The sequence below is a fragment of the Gouania willdenowi genome, chromosome 17, assembly GCF_900634775.1.
Source record: "Gouania willdenowi chromosome 17, fGouWil2.1, whole genome shotgun sequence".
Classification (NCBI taxonomy): Eukaryota; Metazoa; Chordata; class Actinopteri; order Blenniiformes; family Gobiesocidae; genus Gouania; species Gouania willdenowi.
The window spans coordinates 27014127-27041425 of NC_041060.1; the positions used below are offsets into that span (position 1 = coordinate 27014127).

General features: G+C 38.7%; 1 protein-coding gene across 5 annotated transcripts in view; it reads right to left on the bottom strand.

Moving 5' to 3' along the window:
* Positions 1-27299, bottom strand: part of LOC114478897 (glypican-5-like) — a 162411-nt gene that overhangs the window by 44222 nt on the left and 90890 nt on the right. For all 5 annotated transcript variants that reach the window (XR_003675921.1, XM_028472237.1, XM_028472236.1 and 2 more), the window contains one exon: positions 14374-14494. Coding sequence is in view for 4 of the 5 variants with exons in the window: in XM_028472237.1 (XP_028328038.1) it covers positions 14374-14494 (121 nt within the window). In the remaining variant the exon portion in view is untranslated. The remainder of the gene's footprint in view (positions 1-14373; positions 14495-27299) is intronic.

A 27299-nucleotide genomic window follows, 5' to 3' on the forward strand; every position in this document is an offset into this window, starting at 1 on the left:
AACAAAGTGTGAGGAGGAAAGCAGTACAAGTGAGTCTTGGTGGAATGTGTGGTTTTAAGAAGCTTTTATTAGGGTGTAGTTTAATATGGCTTAATTTTATATATATTATTAAAAAAGTAACTAGGTGGGATCGTTTTTCTAGTGAAATAGACTTTGAGGACTGGTATTTTTATGAATTATTAGAAACATCTGCAGTTCCTCTGAAAAACTTCCTTCACTTGAATTTGACTTTGTAGTTTGAGAGTATTGTGTTTAGTTATGCTTACTGGGCGTTAAAGAACAGGGCCTAAAACAGGCAGGAAGCAATGAAGCTGCAGCTTATTGTGCTATGTCACCCTGATAACAAAAGGTGAGTTGAGCAGAGATGTGGATGTTTTTAAGAAATGTTTGAAGTTTGGAATGAGTTTCTTATGTTTGTCCAGTTTCGTTTGTTTGTCCAAGCAATGGACGCTTCATACTATCTGCCGAGGAAAGCTGCAGATCTATCAGTTTAAACATCAGTTAGTCCTATAGCATTAATGCCTTTTATCATCCCCATGGTATAAACTCTATATAGTTGTACTTCCCAAAATAACAGAAAACAAGACTTACAGGTGTATAGCTTCTATCCAGTACTCTTATTTTGAAGGGGCATAAGCAAATGTTGAAGTCTTTTTTTAATCTGTTAACCTGCTGTACCTTTTCCCTTTAATTGCAATAAATTGTATCCATTCAAATACTAGTTAGCACTATAAAAAAGGTAGGTGAACCTGGTGAATATTAGTCAGTTTACTATTTCAAATCAAGTCCTCAAATACGTTTCTAATTGAGAATATTAAGTAATATTTCTTACTTTAATTGAATGATGTAATGCATCTCCGTAAATGTACACTGTATCATATTACAACATTCTGTCAATGTGGTACTAAAAGCTAAGGAGTGGGTTAACATGACTAAATGCAGAAGAAAAAAGTCAATGGGTTTACTTTTTAGTTTTTCATCAAAATGTGGTGGTAAAAACATGGAATGGTCATAATTACTGTCTGGGATCATGAAGGTTGAAGCTACTTGACAGTCCTGGGCAGAGAGCCTTGTTGCTCTGTGGTTGCCACAGCAGCAGTAGAAGCAGCAGCAGAGAAAAGCAGTGGAGTCCCTGTAAAGACGGAGTCCATCATCTCCTTCAAGTGGAAAGAATCTGTCCCCACCCTGTGACGGCTGCCAGCTCAGCCCAGACTCTCCCTTCATTCCGGACTGCACTAAGTCTTTCAAGCTTAAACCGTTCAGACTGCTGCAGGCATAACTAAACACAAAGGACAGAAAACAACTCCAGGTGTTTCTTAATCCCATCTGCTCTTAAAAAGAACTTGGTCATTTATGAAGTTGTCAGGATTGGATGTCTAAATTGCCCTAAACTGTCCTCAGTGGTTGGTGGAATGATGCATTACATTATTACATTACAAATATTATTAGTAACATAATTCATAATGTTGACTACAATAATTTGCGTCGCCGCATCATTTAATGTTGTAAATTCATGATAAAATCAGGCCAGCGGCCGCTTTCTACTTTTCTACATTTTTGCTGTAGTACCATATATGAACTGCTGGGCAAAGTATCGCTTCACCATGTACATTGTGAAGAATTGCACAACAGAAGAAGAACCAATATAAAGTCTCAGAAGTTTGGGACTATTTCAATGAAAACTTACTTATACTACACACCTGGGGTAGAAATAACATAGGTGACATGAAACTAACAGTAATACATATGAATGACTTTGGGAAAACTGTAATGAAAACTTTTGACCTGCATACCATTCCCCCGCGCAAACTTCGCGTATGCATACAAGGCAAAGAAAAGTTCGACATTCCATCAGATTTTTGTACAAAAAGGTGGAAAGATGCATTACTGGTGGGTTTAGCGACACCTCAACAGCATCAGGAAGTCTACATTCATTCTTGCGCAGTGTCGGGAGTAACGCGTTACAAAAGTAACGCAATTGGAGTAATGTATTACTTTTTGTTGTAACGCAGTACTGTAACGCATTACTAATAAAATTTCGGTAATATTATACCTGTTACAAATCTCAGTAACGCGCGTAACAACGCATTGTAACCTGAGATGTGAAAAACAGCACCAGTAACTTGAAAAAACAAGCCACGCTAACCACAAGCTGACAGAAAGTAGCAGGCACAGCGAAGAAAAAGAGAGCAGAGGACAAAAGTGCGGAAAAGAGTCAGACAAAGCAGCAGAAATTAAGTTTCTATCGGTCTGCCGTGCTACTTGTACCAGGTAGGGCTTAAAGTATTCTGGCACAATGTCTGGGCGTATGGCTAAGACTGAGACTCATACAGATCAGATTCCTGCTCTTAAATGTGCTGTGTAAAAGTTTTTAGAAGTTGTTTTTGTAGAGACATTCACAGTAGAAATGCCGCTAGCTGGCAGCTACAAACAGCAAAGCTGACCGGAGCCTGCGCCGCCGTCATCAATTTGACTGGTGGTCATGTTATCATAAAAAAAAACAGTGCACTAAAAAAGAGAATAAAAAAATGGAAACACAAAGAAAGAGATTGTGCGTCTTGTCATGTCTTGTTTGGCCATACCAGTCTGTCATTGCCCGATCCCATTAGATCTCGGAAGCTAAGCAGGTCTGGGCCTGGTTAGTAGGTGGATGGGAGACCACTGAGAATTCCAGTGGTATCTGTCATTGTGTGCCTGGGCAAGACACTTCACCCACATTGCCTAGCATAAATGTTGTGTGTGAGTGTTGGTGCTGGTCAAAGGGGCTGATGGCGCACTAGGGCAGCTGTGGCTACAATAGTAGTTTACCACCACTAAGTGTGGCATGAAAAAAGAATCCCTTAATTCTGTGAAGCGACTTTGAGTGTCCAAAAAAGCGCTATATAAAATTGATGCATTATTATAAGGCTATAGGTTACATTATAGTTGTTTCCAGCTCTATGTGTTTCATATGAATAGGCCTAAACTTTAAATATTTACAACATAACTTAACAGACTTTGTCTGCTTTTGTGATTCTGGCAGTCATTGTTACTTATTGTGCCATTAACCTCCACATCACCCTCCACTGGATATATAATAAGCTGCAATAAACTATATTTTAGCATTTTAGAATGCTAGTTATACTTCTACGGTTATTTTGGTGAAAGTAACTCAGAAGTAGTGTAACGCATTACAATTCCAAAACTGTAATATTGTAATGTAACTAATTACTTTTAAATGACAGTAACTACTAATATATTACATTTTGAAAGTAACTTGCCCAACACTGTTCCTGACTGACCGGGAGGTACGACTTTGTGCGGTAAACTTGAGGAGAGCTTGTTGCCGTTGGTCTGGTCAAAATGACAGCAGCGTCCTTTTAATCTGAACACTTCCCAACGAACTGTTTGAAGGAGCCTGACACTTCTGATTTTGCTTTATAAATCATGTCTAAAGCTGGGTTCACCTACAAAAAGAGATGAGCAGTCAAACCTACTCCAAAACTCTGTTTTGTGCGCATTGCATTGTGGGATATGTAGTTCCAAGGAGGGATGCAGGGATGCGTTATTACTTAATTCTTACCGTGATTTCTTGCACATGACCCCAAAACCACTGCTAAAGTGATTTCCCAACACATTTCTGGTGATTTCGTGGACTGGAAGTTTTTGCTAAAATATAGTAAATGTTTATTTTGGGGTTTTAAAGGAAAGTTCCGAACCCGGCCAACATGTAATGTCTTGCGGAGTGAGGTGATATCACGGTGAATACTGGAAAGAAACGAGAACAAAAATGAGCCCCTCCGCCTTATCTCAGAAATTGATTGAATATAACCACTGTTCACTCTAAATAGACACATCAAAATGTTAATATTTGCCTTTTACTTTAATAATAATGGGCTGGCTTGGAATAAAACCTCAAATTTCAAGTTAGTTGTGCTTAGGTATTACGGCAAGAACGAGCTGTGATTTACAGTATGTCAAAACAGGGAGCTAAATATCTTCATTTTGTACCCAAACTTCTCTCTCGGGCCTTTGCTGCAGACTGTGTGTGTCACACAAGTGAAATGTACTTCATCTTAACAACTTCTCAACAAGCCTATATGTCCTTTATCTAAACTATTTCAATTCTTTCATCTCTAAAATGATTTTCTTCACCTGTTTGTGTAAACAGCAAAAGAGGAAATGTTCCTCTCCCTGCAGCACAGCATTTACCATTCACTTGACAAATCATTTAAACCTGACACTCACATGGTAACAGATAGATATGAAATGCTCCCCACCCTAAAACAGCTGGACTGGTGGGAGGAATACAAAAACTCACTTTGTAACATTTACTGAGAGAGATCAAGGCAAAGGATAGGCAGAAGAGATTCACATATTAGTGCAAAGGCTTGGCCTCCACACGTAATGGATCGTTTTATAAAAGGTCAAAAGATTAAGCATTCCCCGACAAATGTCTGTTGACAAGTCACTGCAAAGGTTCAACCTTGTCCTTTTCCATCTCATGTATACAATCTAGATGAATTTTGGGAAATAAATATTTGCTCTGTATGGACCGTACATGGTCGGGTGTGAGAGTATACGAAGCACACACACATTAAAAGAGAAGTGTCATGAGTGGATGAGGTGTTGTGTATCGGCACCACTTTTGTTAATGCCGTAGTGTTTAGCAGTGTGCAAGGATATGCACACCTTATTAACAATTCCATATACTTAGTTTTGTAAATTTGCAAAAGCAGAGATTAGTGATTCTCTTATGTTAAAATAGCCCAATGTAAGGTAGCCTTTTACTGACCAAAACTCAAACCAACACATCCCAGTGACACTTACTGTAAGTGTACATTTTTACACCTAATTCTCACTGAACGTTTTGCAAAGAGACTTTAAATGATCAGATGAAACAGTTTGTTATATTAACACATGCTTTACATAAGAGCAGAAATAACCAGTTTATTCATCCACACTGCTACATACTGTTCGATTTTTTCGTTGCTGTTTTATTTCATATTTCTTAGTTCACCAGGAGTGACTAGATTTTTTTCTTCTGAAAGAGAGTTTTGCCGTTTAATTACGAGTTAAAAGTTTAAAGAAACAACAGTGCTGTATTTAACCTTTAAATCCCCCTATCCAAATGACTCGTGATTTCCGATAACTATCAGGGAGCTTGAAAGATTTGTTTTGCACATTTTCCAAATCAGTGTCAAGAAACTTTCTTGTATCTCAGCAGAAACTTTGTATTGGAATTGCTGTGAAGAGTTTGGCAGCCATTATATAGGAACACTGAGCTTTCCCTTGTCACCAGAGCGAAAACACTGCTCATTGGGTGGACAAAAACAGCTGATCTGCATAATTTTATTATTTCTATTATAAAAAATGCAAAGCATAAATATATTCTTCACCTCCAAATATCATCATATTAAGTTGACACATACCTGTAATTAAAGAAACTAAGTACTCAACCTTAACATTGGAAAAGCTGACTGAAGCAGTATAGAATTAGCCCAATGAAACCTTTGTGTAAATATTGTAGGCTTTAGACAATTGGCTTTAAACTCATTGACTGCCAAAAACATCTAAAGAATTTAATTGTGTTTTTTGGCTGGGGTTGCTAGGAGACAGTGAGACAAAGCTCTCCTGTGAATATCAAGCTTGTACCATGATGTCGTGACCAACTGGTGCCATGTAGGTGGTAGCAGCGCACCTTTAGATGAGAGATCACCCATGATGTGCAGAGCTCAGAGGGAGAGGAAAGGAGTGTGCTAGACAGAAAATGGCGCTACGAGAGTTGATGCTGAAGTTCCCAGCAGCTTACAGCAGCACACACTCGACCAGCGCATGTGTGGAGCCTAAGTGGACTGCTGGGAGTGTCGTAATGGTGAGAGAAAACAATAAAAAAAAAAAACGGGGCAAGCGGTGAGACTCAGCATGTCCGAGATGAGGAGGAAGTTGCGTGTGTGGAGAATGACGGGGGGAGAGACCTGGAGGACGGCCAAAATACAGTAAGCAAACATTCAATTCTGACCTAGATAACAAAATAATAATTTTGCCATCAAAAGCCCAATTTCAGTGTTGTTTTTGTAGTTTTATAGTAGGAAACCGATGTTGAGGTGTCAAAAATTGCTTCAAAGTCACTAATAGGTTTTTCAGAAGAAGCCATTTTTCTCAGCTTTTTGTCACAAACTGGCAATTTGTGTGAAACGCCTCTATTCAACTGTCGATTACAGAAGAACGAAAAAAGCTAGAAACAAAATATTTTTTTCTGATGAAACTAAAGAGTCTAATCTTTCAGATTTCAGATTATCATAGCACACAATATTCTGTGGGTCTTAAAAAATCAGTAAAAATCATCTAAAACGCCTGGCAATGTGGGGTTGACTGCTCTGAAAAGGGCTGGCAGTGAATGAGTTAAGATTGTGAGATATAATTTAAAAAAATTTTTTTGTATTACTTAACATTAAAAAAAATCTACGTCTAAAGACTTATAACCATATGCTTGTAAAAAAAAAATTAAAAAAATAAAGAAAAAGAAGCTCAAAGCCATCCCAAGAACGATGAATAAAAATGTATTGCTTTACATTTTTCATAGGTGTTTGTTGTACACATTATAAGGCATTGCCGGCCTCCTTTGGCTATATTTTATCATGAAGACATAAAGAAGTAGGCAGATAGAGAGAGAATACACTTTTGTGTAAGAGAGACAAGAGATGGAGCTCAATGTCAAGTGTGGTACAAATTATGATCTCAAAATCCAAAGTGTATTTCAAACAAGTTTATAAAATAAAACTACTCATTGAGCGAAACAAAAGAACTTTGTGAATTTGAAAAAATGGACATGAAGAGTGACCGTCAAGACAATGCACTGGAAAACAGTGTTCATGCAGTGGTGGTGTAAAGAATAATGAAGCGAGCTGGTAATCAAAGGGTCACCGGGTCGAATCAAACCTAGATATGATTATTCTCACAGACCTCAGAGTTCAAGTTTCAGGTCTGTATTTGCTGTAGAAGCCAAATCAGAGCAAAAAGAACATCAGGGTCAAAAGGATAACAGCCTTCATGTACCGTTAGGCCTCAAAGAGCTAAGTGAGCTATTTGGAGCCCCTTAAACATTTGTCTTTGTTTCAACACTAACCACATGAACAAGAAAAATGATCCCTTGTCTTTTGGAGCATTTTCACACGTTTAGGACCAACTGTTTCATAGCATGTACCAATGATGACACCTGTTATTCGCACGCTTGCTATTTCAGCCTACCAAACAAGAGCCTCATTTCCTTATATTTGCTTATTTTACAGCCATAAAACCTTATATTTAATAAATTATTTAGTTTTATCATTATAGTTACACAAAAAGCTAAATCCCAATAATGTAGGACATTCTTACAGAAGGTTTACATCACACAGTTTGCATTGTTTTAAAATATTTTCAACTGATTTCATAAATGTAAAAAAACATGACTTTGCCTTCATATATCTACACTTATGAATTAAAAGCTTTGCCAAAATTAAAATGTGATTGTACAACATTTTTGTGATTACATGTATAAAAGAAAAGACTACATGGTCTCAAAATTAATATCACAAAATGAACAGTTACTTAAAATCAATATTTAACATTTAATGTGAGGAATCATCACATGGGTAGATTTTATTTGACATTAGAAATTATTTTCTTTAGACTTTGGACTGATCGGCAAACACAAATATCTTGTCTGAATAATCAGAATATTCTATTAATTCTTTTTTAATGCTACTGCTGTAGGGGTTCTGTTGTTTTGTATATTATTATATATTTGTATTTTTTTGTATATATTCTATTCATAATACTGGTGTTTTCTATTTTAATTCTTTTATACTATTATTCTTCACACTATTAATTTTTTTGAGGGTTTAACAGGGAACTTGGGGACATTATTTCATCATGTACATGTTCAATGCACAGGATGACAAATAAAAATGCTTGATTTTCACAGAAACATCTTTTAAATTAGTTTATTTTAAAAAAGAGAAAAAATTAAGTAGAAAATAAAGCAGGAAGAACTACGGATTGTATATATAAACCGAATGGATACTATGAAAGTTAAGGGTACATTTCTCACGAGAAATGTTATCAAAACAAAGCTAAAGCCACAATCTCTCAATATATAGCCATTTCCAATTTAGGAATATTATTTTCGCACTCACAAACACATGCATACACTTAGGATTACATATAGTTTTGAAACACTGCGTCTCACACACCATCACATATCATATGGGCCACTGACAAAGGTTAAGTCAAAAGCCGGGGGTTCCAACAAAGAAGGAGGGGCAAAGAAGACAAAGCCGGGGGAAGGTAGCACCTCTTTCTTTTTTGGTTTCCGGAACACTCCAGCGAAGGAATGCAGGGGCCAGTGCTGAATAGTCTCGTACTAACTTGTAAAACATGTTTGGCGTCAACTCTATTTCTCGATTTATTATATATATATATACATATATATATATACATATATATATATATATATATAACATACACTAAATATATATATTAGTGTATGTTCTCCTCTAGCATTAAAGAACCTGATGGGATTTCAGCTTTGGTCGGCTGCGTAGACCTGCGGGACTGGACCGAAATCAGGAGTAAGGGAAATCCCTACAATAAAAATGTACTGACTGTATGCCATGTTTTTCATTCCTGAAACGGGATGACAAGGTGGTCACGTGACCTGATGTATGCCCAGTGCTTTAAGTGGCTCAAAAAAGGTGCTGGTAGTCTCTTTTGCATGAGTCAATGTTAAAAAAAAAAGGTCAATTTCCGCATGCATGTATAGCTCAACCCTAAACAAACTCGCCTCTTAATACAAAGATCGTTCGTTCGAATCCCTGCCGCGAACTCATTTCCCCATTGAGGTTGCAAGAACAATGTTTGTTGAACTTTACCTCTCCAGCAGTTAGCAGACCATGTATACAACAAAAGATCTTTAATATTTTGGATATGAGTTACAGGGCAGCTGGATGCAGTCAGACAGAGCCTACGCTGTTAAGGTTAATGAGCACAACCTCTACCCGACTGAGGCCCTTCCTCTCCCCGTGCAGCATGATCCCAAAAGGTGAGGGACTAACTTGGCTCAAATCCTTTCTTATGATCAAATTGAGCAGGTTTTTTATGTAAACAGAATTTAAATAATCCAAATAAGAACACCATTACATTTCCTTTGCTTTTCATTAACAAACAGGTAAGTTAACAGTGAGTAAAAAATGTAAACTGTCAATATATAAAACTGTGATTTTTTTCCCCCTGCTATTGAAATAGTAAAAACAAAGTGCTGAACAAATCCAATATATTAAAATTATTTAAATATTTGAATGAAAACAGACCATCCAACTTTTATTAAATATTTTAATAGTACACATTTATATATGTGATTATTTTGTGGTGTTTTTAAATTGTTAATTAAAACAATACACAACATTGAAAATAAAAAACCAAACAGAAAATAAGATTCACTCAAAGCATAAACTTCTAATTATTTTTAAAAAGCAGGGTTTCAACCGTTTAAATAGTACACAAACTGCCGTAAAAGTGGCCGACCAGATGGAGCGCATGTGGGCTGGACCCCGGACTAATTTGGATGCCCGGACACATTTGGTACCTACATCGGTACTGTGAAAGTTGATGTGCTCTGATAAGCGGTGGAGCAGCTATTTGAAGGATTAAAATAGACGCACTGGTGAGCGTACCAGAACGCTCAAAGTACGTTCTTGGCGCTTGGAGAAGTTCCAGGACGCTCAATTGACATTTTTAAAAGTCCCGGAATTCCGTACCGGTGCGCAGCGGCCGACTTAAACCACTGCGTATGCCCTATAGAATACACTGGGCAAATGAAGCAAAGAATTTCTACGCCTTCAGAGGCATATGCATAGGATGTCTACGCATTGCGCAGTGGACAAGCGCAGTCATTCTACGCTTTGGAGTGAGATTGGGTTGGAGAGTGACCTGTGAGCTGCATGTCAATAGACAGATGATGTTCTTTTTTATACTTCCATCCTGATCTTCAGTAAATAAAGTTCTGAAAACATTTCAGTTCATGTGTAAAACCAGCCATGCTGTTCTCTGGCAAATACATACATCTGTGCTGAGCTCCTCCACCTGGTCCAGATTCCAGATAAGCTTTTCAGCCCTCCAAATGTCAACAGGATTGTGCTCAAGATTGCATAGTTTCCATGACAATGCATCTGCTACCATGCACAAAGGGATGTTGTGGTCTTGGAAAAATAATCTTTCAGTGGCAGCTAGGTTCAGAGGTCCAGAGTGTTCCAGGTCATATATATGTGTTAACCAATCAGCCACATAGATTCAGCACTTTGATTCTACAGACGATGGAGAAGCTGCTCCTAACTTGCCGTCAGAGGAAGACGTTTTGCCACTAAAGGCTAACAAAGAAATTACCAAACTATGAGAAAAGATTCGTAGCCTTTCTAACGAGCTAAAAAAGAAAGATGAACTGCTCACCAAGTATACGGACACGGTCGTACAATAGCGCCGTCATCCTTCCTCCATAATATTCCATGTGACAACACAATTCTCTGGGAGAATCCTGGTTCAAGACTGTCCTGTTCCACACCACGCCTGCTATCATGGGCTGAGGTTGTCGTCCGCGGACACGGACAACAGAATAACATGGAAAATGGCACCCCCCCTCTGCTTACTCTCCACAATCGTTTTGAAGCCCTCTCATACAAAAACGGAGACAAACAGTCTAATTAAGCCGACTGAAACAACCACCAGGAAAACACCTCCACTCCGGCTTGGATTAAATTCCCACCGGTCAAAAAACCTTCTCTGTAGCCCGTCCAAAACTCCTCAAAGCTGCAGTCCAAAGGCACGCTAGCTCCACGCACACAGCCACTGACAAACACTGCTCCAATCCGCCTACTGCTGCACTGCTTTAATGCCAGTCCATGACGGAGAATACCCCACAGACATCAGTGACCCCCACGCCGTTAGAAGCAGAGCCGCTTCAACACCAACCGGAGCCAAGACTTCCCTGCAGGTTTCAGTGACCTGAGCACCACCAGACGTTACCACACAGATGTCCTAACACCAATCAACTACGAGGAAGCAGACTCCACCACAGCCCGCTGTGGTCCACACGCTGGACGTTCCTGGTCAGTATGACAGGCGCACGCTCACTCCAAACACTCTCTTCGCGCAAACTACACTCATTAACGGTAATTCAATAACGAGGAATGTTAGATTATTTAAAGCTATCACACAGTATTCCAGGTACTACAGTTCAAACTACCTTAAACAAACTTAATCAAATGCTACCCACGCTGCCAGCAACTGTCACTAAAATAGTGTTACATGTAGGGACGAACGATACTATCTGACGAGAATCGATACTGACCATGAATGAGTTTAACCTTCTCTTTAACGTTCCAAAGGCATTTTGAAAATCGATATTAATCTCTAATCCTCTTCCTACAGTAAATAAAGGTATAAAACGATTTAGCCACCTCCTACAGCAGCATAATTTCTAAAAATCCGGCTGCAAACTCCATAATTTCACGTTTATTGATAACTTTGATCTATTTTGGAAATGTGCTGATCTAATTTACATGGAGCTCAAATGCTAAAATCTAATCTACATTCTGTGATTCAGAACTCTACACACGCATGACTAGCTGTGACTAAACAGGCAGTTATAGACACTTCGGTAGAGCCCCTTATTCAAAGCACAGAGCACTTATACCCCATAAACACTGTGCTGAGCAGTACAGAGCAACATGCAGTGCAGACTAAAACCCACTGTAGAGGAGTTAACCATAAAAATCTCATCAAAATTAAACTTACAAAGAAAACACAAAACAATGAAAAAACTATTAAATCAGATAGCTTTTGTCTAAATCTTTTTTAGTGAGTGATCTTATAACTGACCATCAATTAGGTTTATTATGCCTCACTAAAACTCAGAAATGAAGATTTTGTTGCTCTTAATGAAGTCAGCCATCCCAGCTATGATAACCACCATATTCCCCGTGAGGACGGTCAGGGAGGGGGTTGGCAGCAGTTTTTCACTCTTGCTTTTCAGTCACCCCAAAACCCAAACTTAACCACAATCCATTCAAATGCATTTTCTTGAAATCCCAAAAATAAAATAGAAAAACCCATCTCACTGATTATTGCTTACTGTCCTCCTGGTCCATATTCAGAGTTTCTCTGTGAATTCTCTGACTTTTTCACTGATCTGGTGCTGAGCACTGATAAAGCTATCATAGTATGTGACTTTAACATTCATGTTGATGATAAAAACAACAGCCTAAGTGAATTATTTAGCTCAATATTAGATTAAATCGGCATTTCACAAAAAGGTAAACAAACCAACTCATTATCTTGATCATGTCCTGGACCTTGTTCTAACATATGGTTTAGATATTGACCACCTGACAATATATCCTCAAAATCTTGTTCTTTCAGATTACTTCCTGTTTTCCTTTGAATTTAGAATATCAGTTTGCTCAAATTCTGAGAGAAAAGTACATTATAGTAGATCACTGTCTGAAAAAGCTGTAGCTGGATTTAAAAATTTAGCTCCATCACTGCTTACCTCTGATCCATATGATATCGCAACAGAGAGTAACTATCAATGTCTTATGACAGAGACAATAGATGCCCTTGTAAACAGTGCAATGTTGTCAGTGCACACAGCTCTGGATGCTGTTGCTCCGCTTAAAAATAAGATGTCTTAAAAAGGTCGCTTCCTGGCATAATTCTGAATTGTATCTTCTAAAACAGGCATCGCAAAAATTGGAAAGGAAGTGGCTCTCTTCGTTAGTGCCTTATCGTCCGGGCAGAACACTCCGCTCTCAGTAGAACAGGAGGCAGAGCATTCAGCTACCAGGCTCCTTGCTTTAGTAACCAGCTCCCAGTCTCAGTACGGGCGGCTGCTACTTTCTCCACCTTTAAAGCTGAATTCAAAACCTACATATTTGCTAAAGCGTATACCGTATAATAGCAATAACCTGAAATGGTCAAGGTCGCGTTTGTAATGGTTAGAATCACTGACCAGTACGTGCGACCGTTAAACTCAAAACCTACTTATTTGCTAAAGCATATATAATAGCATTAACGTAAAACGGACAGGGTCTCGTCTGTAATGATTGCTTAGATCATTACGTGCGCCCAGTACAAGACAAAGTCTTCTCTGTAGTGGTAACATTTCAGACCATGGGAGACGCCACAAGACGTTTGACATTAACGTAACCACTAAAAACAAAGCCTAAAACCATGCTGGAAGACCTTATGTTTTTCTGCAGTACGTGCCTTGTCCTTGCCCTTCTCTCTCTTTTCTGTTTCAGGTGTCTTGCTGCTGGAGCTGGCAGTTCCTGATCTATGGTTTGCGGCTCAACTAGTCTGGGACACTTGGATGGTCTATCCTTCTATCTTATTCTGCTCGCCCTTCTGTCCACTAACCCCAATCAGTCGAAGCAGATAGCTGCCACCTCTGAACCTGGTTCTGCTGGAGATTTCTTCCTACGAAAGAAAAAAAAGAGGGAGTTTTTTCTTCCCACTTTAGTTAAATGCTTGTTCATGTGGATCTTGTTGGGTTCTTTCTTTCTTACTATGGACTTAATATTTTCTTAAGCGCACTGAGATGACTTTGTTGTAATTTGCGTTATATAAATAAATATAAATTGAATTGAATACATGACAAGACAAACTAGGACTAGGAGGAAGACATTATGCTGTTATAATAATCCAGACAAAAGAGTAGAAAGAGAAACAAATGACACAAAATATACAGTATATATATATTGTGTAAATAAAGTTAAGTTAAAACATGAGATATGGCTTCTCTACAATTTTCCAAACAACAAAGGCACCGGCAAGCAGAGGGGAACCAAACCCTGGTCCGTTTGTCTCTCCCAATGGCCTCAAGGGATGGTCTGCAATAGGCCTTTTCTTCTTGACTCTTTTCAGCCCTAAAACCCGATCTACATGACAAAGAGGGTCACTTTGAAGCTGCTTGTGTCATCTATGGCTATCCGTCACTCATTCCTGACCTTTTGCTCTGGCCTCTCATCTTTCTTTTCCTTTTTTCTTCTTTCCACAGTAACTCACTTTTTGTCACTGTCTCCATTTTAACCACTTTCATTTATCTTTGATATCTGCCTGTGCTCCAAACAAGGCTGCAGAACAAAAGAGAATGACAAGGATGGCTCATGGAATCAGTGGTTCTTTTGAGTTTGATGATAGTATAAACTGTCAATTAAGTCTTTGTTAAAATTGTCCTGTCATCTGTAGTTAAGCCTGTAATCTTCCCCAAAAATAAATTGAGTGTAAAAGTCCTCCTTAGAATGTGGAAATAATAACCGATAAATAATAACCGGATGCTATCAGTAGTCGTCAACATACCTGGATGAAGAGCTCCAACCTCTCTTTGACCTCGGCCATTGCAGGGTCCGCAGTGCGAACTTTAACCTCTGGGTTTTGCCTCTGGGAGTGCAAACCATTTCCAACCACTCTGCTTGTGTAGCTGTGAGGGGAATACACAGGAGAACGTACGTTAGATACTACCCCCGTAGTGGCATTGCGTACCCCATTTGAGAAGCACTGGCATAAATGTTTTAACTGTAGCCATCACGTCTTAAAATAACAGAGTTGCAATTGTCAAAGAAAAACTCCCTGGGATAACGGCCAACCAAGGCTGTGTAAATGATGCCAGGAAGGTTAACTTTATGACATATCAGAGCGGAAGTGTTTTGGTTGTGCTAAGTGATGCCCTTGGCTTTACACAAGTTCAAGGTTGCTAACGGTGAGAACACATGCAAACAATGTTTTCAAAAAAGGTCTGCAGAAACAAAGGAGAGGAATCAGTTACATTAATTTCTTCTTTAAAATATATTTCAATACCTCAAGTATAGTTATAGGTAAAGTGATATAAAATGAACAGTCTCTTTTTCTTTTCTCACGGGAACACTCTGGCTGGACAGTATGCTTATGTATGTATGTTTCTAGAAAACTGTCAATAAAAAGTTCACATAAATATGGTATGATAATGATTCATTTTTAATTTAAAAGCAATAAAAAAATGTGTAAAGCACTCCAGCCTTTGACAAATGCTCAGTTTTTCTATTTATGTGTGGATGGGCCTTGGGATTACACTATTAAAATACACTATATTGATAACAATAGTGATGCAATTCTATTTACGCCAAAAAAAAAAGTTATTATTATTTTCATTCTGTTTACAGCACACAAGCATGAACGCACACACGCCACTAACAGCATTTGACTGGACACTCCACGCACAGTTCAAAGTAAACAAAGATTACCCACAACATAAACACACTCTGGTCTTTTAGATCAATACCAAATTCTGTTAGAGATTTCAAAAGCTCTTATTGATAGACTGTCCTAACCGCACGCACAGCCATCATGGTGTCATCCAAATTGGCTGAAGAGCCATATATTGATGCTTGTCTTCTACACGTGCCTGATTTATTATTAGTGAAGAACAACCTGTGCCAGCATCACATCAGCAGCATCTCCTATGAACACCACGTAGCTGATAAAATGATTACGGGTAGTCGAAATAAGTGTGGATGTGTTTATGGATGTGTGTGTGTGTTGGAATTGTGTGTTTATGTAAATGTGAGAGAAGGCAATCATAAAAGTGCTGAACACTGTCTTGATAAGACCTGCACCCATCCAACTTGCTGAGGCAGCACTTTACAGATCCAGCCAATAAAAATGCAAACATTTCATGCTTTTTCTTGACACTACAAGATTGCTCGACATCACATAGTTGATTTTTATATGTCTCTCACCGGTTTTGTTGATTGTTTGATTTCAAATGCATTTGTTGGAGTGGATTCTTAGCCTGAGACGCACACACAGCCGCCTCTCTGCTCTAACAACAGACAAATCTCTCATTCTCTGCCAAGCCTGAATCTCCTCGACATGGAAATGATGGCTCTTCTTTCACCCACCCCTGTCTGACATGGATGATTAATTGTGGATCAAACAGCTTCACAAGGAGAAGTTAAAAGTGGTTGGGGTCATGTTTGAGGAAGCATGTGTGAGTCTTTGTCTCACTTGACTCGTGATAACAGTGCTGGCACGGACATGAGCTCATCATCGCATTGGATGCCAATGAAAGGAAAGTGTCAGAGCTAGTCAGCCTTTGAATTCATTGTATAATTTGATTGTATTCTGAATATGCAACAACTGACACACAACATTGTATACTGTACTAGAACAAAATGGATGCTGTATTGTGTCCCTGTGAATAAATACTTTAGACGCCCATATTGTTGTGTAAGTTGTGCGTAATGTCGCATCATAACATTTATTGCCTGTCTCAGAAACAGTCCTCTATGAATGAATTCCTTTATTGAATTCAAGTTGACATACTCAAATAAATATCATATAGTTAACAGTCAGCAATGAAGAAGTGGGAAACTCTTTGAATTTGCAAAAAAATCTCCATGTTTGGGAATACAAAATAAATGAAAGAGATATTTTTCTCACTAATAAATAAACTAGAAGAGATGCTGTGACTTCACAACTTCAAAGGAGAATCACAGATTTAACATGGCAGTGCATGACTGCTTGATCCAAAAAAAACACTGTACATAACCAAAATGTATTCTGAAACTAGAACCTGAATACGTTTGAACTAGCTTACTTACTTATCAACAAAACAGACGACACAGAAAATAACCAGAGAGGACAAGCTTGAGTCATTCAACGACACCTACCTTCTTAGGTATTATGCTTATCAAGAGGAAGACGGACAATCTACCAACATCTGAGATGAAAATCATCTTACTGGAGTCCATCAACAGTAAGTTAGATGTTCTCTGCATCTTACAGTATACCAGGAGATAAAGGATCTTAGGCCCCATCCACACAGAGACAAAACTAAAGCATTTTGCAGCTGTACTTTTGGTTAATATGTTATTTTTTACAGAATAATTATTTGTTTTATGTCTGAATTAGTGTTTGATATTTTTGAAGTTCAAAGTGAGCACTGTAAATATTCTCAAATGTTTGTAGCCAAAGTGTCATATATTGTATATATTATTATCCAGTGGAAACAATCTGTACCTGCCTTGCCTGGTGGATTAAAAGAGAGCTGATATCTCTGCAGGAAATTAAAGAGACAAAGATAAGATAATAAAGTTAAAGCAAACAAATCCATTTGTATGATTTAATTCCCTCACCTACTGAGAATCGATAAGAGAATCGGTAAGGAATCGAATCGATAAGCAGTATTGATAATGGAATCGGAATCCCTAAATTATTATCATTTCCCATCCCTACTATTCACCATCACTGAGGGCCACGAGATAGCAACACTGCAGCCATGGCCCATCACAGACCCTAGTGCAGAGGGCCCCATCTGAGGAAACACTGGGATAGTAATCCTAAAACATAACAAAACTATCAAAACAACAAAGATAACAATCTTAAAACTATAAAAAATAAAATTGTTACTACACTCCAGGCGGATATTTTAGTACTGCAATCTGAAAACACATGCTCTCTTAAAACTGTAACAGTTGACACATAGGAGTCTTTTTCCTAATCAACCAAAGAATACCATTCAACTTAATCACCACGGTAACAGACACAAAGGGCAGATCATTATCAAAGCAAAAATTTTAAACAATAATCCAGCTTTTTGCCCCAAACCACGATGCTCCATCCTTCTACACCCGTCTCCCTGGTAAACAACATAATAGGAGGTGATTTCAGTACCGTTTTAAAGTCATCAATAGATTGATCTAATAATTCAGAATTTACAAGGAAATCTGCATCAGCAAAGGGAACTTGGGAATATTTGACTGATTTGGGCATAAACAACATCTGTAAACTCCAAAACACAGAAAAAAAAATACATTCTAGTCTGTAGTACATACATCTTATTCAGAATCAGAATCAGAAATGTTTTTAATGGCCATGTACAGTTTTAAGGACAGTACAAGGAATTTGTCTTGGTAGTTGGTGCACAAAACAAACAACAAAAAATAAAAATAAAAAAAAAATAAAGAAAAAAACAAAAAACAACCCAGCAACAATAATAATAATAATAATGATAAATATAAAGGATGAGGGATATATAAAGGATAGATAGAGAATAAAGGATAAATAGGATAAATATAAATATATATATACAGTGCAGCAGATAATGTCATCATGGAGGTGGTGATCGGGTGGGGGGGGGTTCAGTGGGTGACTTGGGGTGTGTTCATGTGGATGGTGGCAGAGGGAAAGAAGCTGTTTTTGTGTCTGAGGGTTCTGGTCCTGATGGACCGAAACCTTCTTCCAGAAGGGAGAGATTGAAACAGTTTATGACCGGGGTGGGAGGGGTCGGCCACAATCTTTCCTGCACGCCTCAAAATCCTGGAGGCGTACAGGTCCTGGAGGGAGGGCAGATTGCAGCCGATGACCCTCTCTGCAGAGTGGATGATACGCTGCAGTCTGGCCTTGTCCTTGGCCGTAGCTGCAGCGTACCAGATGGTGATGGAGGAGCAGAGGATGGACTGGATGATGGAGCTGTAGAAGTTCACCATCATCTTTGTTGGCAGACTGAACTTCTTCAGCTGCCGCAGGAAGTACATCCTCTGCTGAGCTTTTTTGATAAGGGAGCTGATGTTCAGCTCCCACTTGAGGTCCTGAGTGATGATGGTCCCCAGGAAGCAGAAGTACTCCACAGAGCTCACTGTAGTCTCTCCCAGGGTGAGGGGGGTGAGGGGGGCTGGGTTCTTCCTGAAGTCTGCTATCATCTCCACTGTCTTTAAAGCGTTGAGCTCCAGGTTGTTCTGGCTGCACCAGGACACCAGCCGGTCTGTCTCCCACCTATAGTCAGACTCGTCTCCATCAGAGATGAGACCGATGATGGTCGTGTTGTCTGCAAACTTCAGGAGTTTGACCGACTGGTGAGAGGAGGTGCAGCTGTTGGTGTACAGGGAGAAGAGCAGAGGAGAAAGAACACAGCCCTGAGGAGATCCAGTGCTGATGGTCCGGGGAGCAGAGATGGTTTTTCCCAGCTTCACGTGCTGCTTCCTGTCAGACAGGAAGTCTGTGATCCACTTGCAGGTGGAGTCTGGCACGTTCAGCTGGGAAAGCTTGTCCTGAAGGAGAGCTGGGATTATAGTGTTGAAAGCAGAGCTGAAGTCCACAAACAGGATCCTGGCGTAGGAGCCTGGGGAGTCCAGGTGCTGGAGGATGAAGTGGAGAGCCAGGTTTACAGCATCATCTACAGACCTGTTGGATCTATAAGCAAACTGCAGGGGGTCCAGGTGGGGGTCGGTGATGTCCTTGATGTGGGAGAGCATGAGGCGTTCAAAGGACTTCATGACCACAGATGTCAGAGCGATGGGTCTGTAGTCATTAAGTCTTGTGATCCTCAGCTTTTTAGGGACAGGAACGATGGTGGTGTAATTTGCCTGAGCCCTCTCCAGACAGAAGCCGAGTCATTCGCAGAGAACTGATGTTGTAGCTTCTCTGAGTACAAACGTTTGGCTTTTCTCACCTCCTTTCCAAACGTGTACTTCGACTCTCTGTACCTGGCTCTGTCTCCACCCCTGAAAGTGACCTCTTTGTCTGCCCTCAGCCCTCTGAGCTTAGCTGTGAACCAGGGTTTGTCATTGTTATAACTCACCCTGGTCTTTCAAGAAATGAGCCAATCTTAGCAGATCATTCTAATACACATAGGACGACTATGACTCTAAAACTCAATGATGACCTCAGAACATCCACTACATGGTCATTTAACCTCTAAACACACATTTTGACAAAATGGTAAGGAGGGGATGGGGCAGTTTATGATAACTAATAATATTCAATAAACAAAAGAGGATCAACAAGCAGTAGAAATGTTCTTTCAGCAAATGACTGATTATTGAATCCATTACAATAGTTTAAAGTTTAAACAATTAGAGAGCATACTATCCAAAACAAAATAATTTGTTACAGTGTAATGCAACTGAAATAAAACAATTTTGAAGTGAACAACAAATCTGGTAAAGACACAAGGAAAAATTGCATACTGTATATAAATAAGAGACTATATGTATAGGTTATTTAAAAAAAAAAAAAAAAGGATACTTGATATTTCGCTGCTGAATTTATTGTACAATTCTGGTCAATACTCGCATAACTGTTTTTCAGGAGTGTGACTGAGATTAAACTACAGTATATGGTTGGGCAGGGCAAAACATCGATTTGATAGATTTATCAAATTTGTAGATAAAAAATAAAGTTTTAAAAAATTTAAATATAATTTTCATTTTTTTAAATTTATTTATTTATTTTCACACCAGTTTTTTTTGGACTTTTTCGCATTCCGTCCTTGTGGGTTACCGTAGCGCAATGTGAGCCAGTCCCCTCTTTGTTTACATGTGTTTATCCTTTGAGTTGGCTATATGTGCGCCACAGGCATGTTTCATTTTTTATTCGCACTATGCTGAGATGCTAAAGAAGAGTTTATTATTATTTTTAATTGTAATGTTATATGTTATAAAATATGTAGTTACCTGATGTCTTAATCAGAAAATTTAAGCTACTGTGAAGTTGTTGTTGCACTTTTGCTAAAACCTGGGTTAAAGCTTGAAATTGTTGAATGACAGAGACTCATTTACTTTTTATTTTGGGATTGTTCTATGCGTTTTAACTCTTGAGAACCATCACAGCAATAAAGTTGCACTTTTGACAATATATCTGATGTCTGCAGTGATGTTCAGTGCATTGAAAAAAATTTCAAAACATTTTTTTTTCGGCAAAACGGCCCAGTCCTCGTATATGGGCACATGGATACCACATCAATTAAATTATTATTGAAATCTGACAAAGATCCCATGCTTCTATCAAGCCTTCTCCCACTATCACTAATAAATACACCTATATCCAAAGCACTTCTCTTTAAATTCATTTAATAAGAGCAAGTATAATTCATAGTGACCAAAAAGGCTTTATTAAAGGTCGACATGCTAAAAATACTGTCCCAAATGTTCTAAATCTCATCAGCTATTCACAGCGCAGCAGAATTAAAGCTATTGTCTTGTCATTAGATGTAGAAAACTCTGTTGACAAAGTAAAGAGATATTTTCATTCTGCAATAGTACACAAATTTGGCTTTGGGGAATCATTTACCAATTGGATATCAATTCTTCATAACTCACTAAAGTCCATAGTTGTCAAGTATGGAATTACTTCACAAAGTTTAACTCTGCAGGGGGAAAACAATGATGCCTACTCAGTCTGCTACTGTTTGCAATATTCATAGAACACTGGCAGCTGCTCTACACTAAAGCTCCAGTATTAAAAGTATACTGAGTCCAAAGTCTCAGCACAGAAATTATTTATTTGCCGGCAACATTCTACTCTATTTGGAAGACCCTCAAATGACACTGCTAGAACCCTTTAGAATAACATTTTCCCAAATATCAGATGACTACATCAACTGGACAAAGTCTGTTATCCTCCCACAAATGGAATACTGCCCATCCTAACCCACAATTTTCCATACTAAGACACATTCAATATTTAGGCATTAATATATCACCAAATTTACCAGACTCCATACACTTTAATTGTACTGCATTATTTTTAAAAGATCTGTTTTGATCTGGAACGCTGGACTAAACTTCCCATTTCTCTGTTAGGAACCCTAGAAACAGTTAAAGGCAAAACACTGTGTGTGGTCAATTACCTGTTTTCCAGGATACCCTTCAAACCATGGCAAAATGGTTTAAAACTTTAGATTCAGCCATTTTAAAAAGCCTAACTAAAGGGATGCATCCAAATGAGTTGTATATCTCCTGGTTAGAAGTAGAGATACAGCAAATATATAACAAAAACATCAACATTGTCAAGAACCCTATTATTCCTGCTACCTGCTTGGTAAAAAACTCTAGACATTAATAAGTCCAATTTGTGTGGGCTCTCTCACCTTTGGCACAAACCCAGACTTTAGCAACAACAACAACAACAACAACATGAATAAAATGGTGGATTCATCACCTACAGCAATGAAAAATGTATAGAAAATTAATATGACACCCCCAGACTTTTGTTGACAACATAACAAGGATCCCCACGAAAAATAACTATTTACCAAATAATCTCAGTGACCAATGCCTTACACCGTCTAACTGCAACGTGGGAGGAAGATCTACGGTGGCACTGATTTCTTGACAAAGATTTATAGAAATAAATTTAAAGTCAATCCAAGATAGGCACAATGTTTTTTACCACCATCCATCTCTCTTCTGAGTTGTGTCCGGGTTTGTTGCCGCTGTCGGCACTAATCTCGCGAGAACTGCCACTCAGGCCATTTTGGGTGGCAGAGTTCAGTTTAGTAAGGGTGAGAAATGTTTTTTTTTTAAATTTATCTTTTAATTTTGATTACTATAAAATACAGGACATTTGCGGGAGAATATCAATATGGGAAGATGTGAGAAAGAGGGGGTAAAATACAGGAATTTCCTGGCCGAACTGGGATACTTGACAGAAATGGTGCAGATGGGTATTTTAGTACTGTAAACTGAAAACAAATGTTCTCTTCAAACTGTAACAGGTGACACATAGGAGTCTATCCTAATCAACCAAAGAATACAATTCAACTAAATCACCACGGTAACAGACACAAAGGGCAGATCATTATCAAAGCAAACATTTTCAACAAAGTATAAACAATAATCCAGCTTTTTGCCCCAAACTAGATCACTGTCATAGTAAAACTCTCAACTCTTCTGAACCGTAGGATTCCACTTTCATGACCAATCAGAAAAATATTTTTAGAATTTGGTCACCTTTTTATTATCTCATTGAACTTTATGTGTTGTGATGTGTGCCATCGTAACACATCCCTACATGTAACTACAGCCACAATATAAAACTGCAACTACTGTCAATAAATTATACAGTAGTTATTAATCCTGTGCACATGGAGACACTGAGGCCTGTGCATGTGTTTGATTGCATAACGCCACATTTGTTTTCGGGCTACTGTTGTCGCTGTCTGGGGGCTGGACTGCTCTTGAAGCAATTTTTATTTTTTTCTTTAACACTATTGGATTAATTATGTTATCTTTAAACACTCCTCAAAATTGGCCTATTCGGTATCCTCGTGATTGCATTTTATTCACTCACATTTGCAAGACTACTTCACATCTCTTGCGCTTGACTCATGGACCCGTGACCTGTTTTTCCATTAAACTGACTCATCCCCTTATTAATGCACAAATGGTGCACTCTCCTGAAGGCAGCATTATTTTTTCTCGTCTTTCCTTTCGGCTAGGCGCACAGACGAGCTGTGACCTCTACTCTGTGGTGATGATCCCAAACCGAACTACCCTGAGATTTAAAAAAGCCTGAAGGTCTGGGGGCAGAAAACAGAAATTGAATATTCAGTCCAACAATATACATGCAGAAAACTGAAAGTATAGAACTTGAGGGTATAAATATATCTTGGTGGTTATGACTAGGGCATGAAAAGCAGTAGAAAAAAAAAAATACATATTTTAAGGGATTTAGAAAGCATTTCCAACTGTGTGTAGGTGTAGTGGGCATTGGCTGTAAGTAGGGCACATCTGTGCTCAGCTTATTGTGTCTGACTGGAAGGTCTACACTTACCAGGTTCTTTTAGTTAGGTATGTGTATATATGTGACAGCTTAGTTTAACCTTATGTCCCTCTTTTCACTTACGCAATTAATGCAAGAGTAAATGTCACCAGGAAGCAAGACAATCATCTGAAATTATTGAGAGTGCATGGAGGATTGTTAAGCTATTAAATGTCAGGTCTATAAAAAAAAAAAAAAAAAACAATAGGGACAGTGACAAAATGTTCAGTTTTCAGCAATGTAGATTAAGGAAACTGATTCCAAAAGAAACTGTACCTTTAATTTGATGCAACTTACATTGAAATCTGGTGATCTCCATTACATTTGAATAGAAAGTAGGAAAATACATTTTAAAAAATGAGTTATTGATCATGAGTTAAATCCTAACATTCAATATTCAAAAGCACAATCTTTGCAGACATCTCAAATTACAGTAGTTCCTCGCTATAGGTTGTTGTTGCTGTTGGGTGTGGGATACATATGTATGTGTATATACGTATATATGCATATGTGTGTATCCATAAAATGAAGAGTCCGTCCTTAAGACTGCTCTACTGTAAAGTGCCTTGAGATACCATTGGTTATGATTTGGCGCTATACAAATAAAGATTGATTGATTGATTGATTGATTGCTATAACTTTTTTTTTTTTTTTTTACAGCGTATGAACACGCATTGTGTTCTGCGTCCTGATTGGCTAATGCTGCGTTCACCCACCAGCGACACATCCAACTCAGTGAGTTTCACTGTCTGCTGAAGTTGCACTCCTTTTTCTCCTCTCATAAACATAAACCACCAGTGAAAAAAGCCGGTGTGATTAGCGGCTAATGCTATCCTTGCTCAGAGCTGCAGAGAGAACTTTTACCTGCTACTACCACCTCCTCGTTGATTCTCCTTCACACCTAATCCTCCCTAGTCCGGTACCGGTAATAAACGCCATGTCATACAGCTCCAGGTGGTCACACACAGCTTCTACTCCATAGTTGAAAGGGTGAACAGACCAGTGTCCGTGTTGACGTGACGTCATTGTCAACAAAGACTGAATGCTTTCAGCATCAATGTCTGATCGCTAGCAGTGTGACTCTGAAGTGCTGTATGTTTGAAAACAGGTTTATGTTTTAAAATCTACAAAGGTTTGAGAGTGTTTAAACAAGAGAGAAATGGTAATTCCTGTCTGAGAAAAGTGTATAAAAAAGTGTGTGGTGAGGGATTTTACAGCCTTAAAACATGTATAAAAATTGTTAAAAAAAAAAGCTGACTCCTTCACGGATTTTGCCTATTGCGGGTTATTTTTAGAACGTAACCCCCATGATAAAAGAAGGGCTACTGTACTGGATTTGGTCCACAGTGATTGGTAAAAGGTGAAGAGCTGAAACTGAGGTGTGTCAACAGCTGTTATTTTGCAAAGTACTAATTTGACATTAGCAAAAAAATTAAATACAGAAAATGAAATAAAGAATCTGACTATTTCGAGCAATCAAGGTTTATTAACCTCTAGCCTGCAGGACATTATCTATGAAGGAAACCACGACACAGGCTTTATACTCATGGTTGATCAAATTAGCTCTGAGGGAACAGCTGATCAGCTAAAAAAACAACTTGGTTGCCATCTTTCCAGACTGTTTCAATCATCGATCATGTATTAATTAATTAATGTATTCATTCATTCATTCATTTATAAAAGCAGGAGCAGATTAGAGGTTCCCGAAAAATGGGGAAATGTGATCTACTGCATCCCCCCCTCACCTGCTTCACCTCTGACTTCCAATAGGTTTAGCACTCTGACTTTAGGCTGACTGTTTAAGAAGTTCCAGTTAGCGCTTAGCCACTTGAACCCAGCTGTGAATAAAGAGGAGGCCAGGATTTTTATAAATTTTGGACAGTGCAGCCAGGAGGGCAATATTCCAACCTGTCTCAAGGACAAGGATTATATTTGTTCTCCTAAAGGGGCAGTATTATAAAAATTCACTTCATAATGGTTTTGATACAGTGATATACATTCCTTTAGCCTCATTCAGAGGGCCAAAGTTGAACAAGTTTTGTTTCCTCCCTCACTTGTTATTCCACATTTTGTAAAAATTCAGCTCCAAAAGGGCAAGTTGGATTTTTCTGGCGTTGTGACGTCACAACGTGGAAACTCCTCCTCCTGACAATCCTGGCTGTTCCTACCCTATAAGAATGTGAGCCCCTCCCTCTCAAACTACCTCACAGATAAAACAAACACTGTGGTTTAATATAGAATACATTATATGTTATTGTCATATATACATTTAAAGCTACATACACAAAATGTGTTCTCTGCATTTAACCCCTCCCTGAGGAGCAGCGGGCAGCCACGGTGTAGCACCCAGGGAGCAGTTAGGGTTAATATAAGGGACTAATCAACATCCCACAGTGATGGACCAGGGCAACCCAGTCTCACTCCGAGATTCGAACCACTGAGCCTACAACCACGAACCACTAGTCCCTTTATCCAATATCTTTACGTTCAGTATATAGATAATCCAGTATATACAGTAGATAATCCGAAGCGCAGTGTGATCGCTCACAATCAGTTTCAATTTTTGCTCACCGTTATACCGCCTCGTATTGCCTTTGACATGATCTGACGTGTTTGGGACCCGATGCGACGCAGCGGTAGGACAAAACAGTGGATTATCATATTAAATGGACTATTCCTGTGGTCAGAATAAGTGAGAATGACAAGTGAGCAATGTAGCAGCTCTGCTCAGTGTTTGAAACAGCTGATCAACTCCGCTGCTGATGTGAAAAACACGCACCTGGGAGCAGCGTTTGTCGGACTCACAATCACAATAGCCTCTTAAATATCCATGTGTTTTACTGTAATGTGCAGTTTTTTGGCTGAAAACAATAACAAGACAATCGCTATGGTGATCACTGATCTCCCTCTCCAAGAGCGAGGCATGAAGTCTGCGTCTACAGACACAAAAAGCGGCTTTTCAGAGGGCTAACACACTGGAAAACTGGCGAGTTTGGGAAAATAAACCTCAAATACTATGTTGTTGGAGTTCTTAGAACAAATGGAGATAAAAATAGCATAATACTGGACCTTTAAAGGAAATAATGAGTGAACACATCTGTGATGAACTGGTGCCCGGTCCATGGTGTACCCTCGCCCAATGCCCAATGAGAGCTGGAGATGGGCACCAGCAGACCCACCGCGACCCTGAAAAAAGGAGCAAGCGGGTCAGATAATGGATGGATGAATAAATACCACATATGTGGGAAACAAACACAAAACAGCTGAGTGCCCTCCAGATTTTGGAAAATATCCCATATCATAGCTGAAAGTCTGCACTCTAACCAATTGGGGTCGTGGCCACTGTCCAGATGAACTAGAATGTATGTGTTTATGTTTACAGTTTAAAGTAATAAGATTATTTTTTTTTCCAGTAGAATGATCCCAAATGTTCAGTAGATATCTTCACTTTTTAATCAATTACAAAATTAGCTCAATTACACTTCAGCAGTTTACTGATAGGACAATATGAAAGAAATCTGAAAGTACAAAAAAAATGAAATTCAACGTAAACATGATTTAAAATGTGCAACTCGGCCAAACTGGTTCCGTTTGTTAACTGACAAACTCCCAAAGTGAAATTTGGCTTCTGCCAAAAAGTCATAACAATGCCTGAGGCGAAGTCTTTGACATGATTTGTGGTGTAGAAATACCACAACATTGTCAAT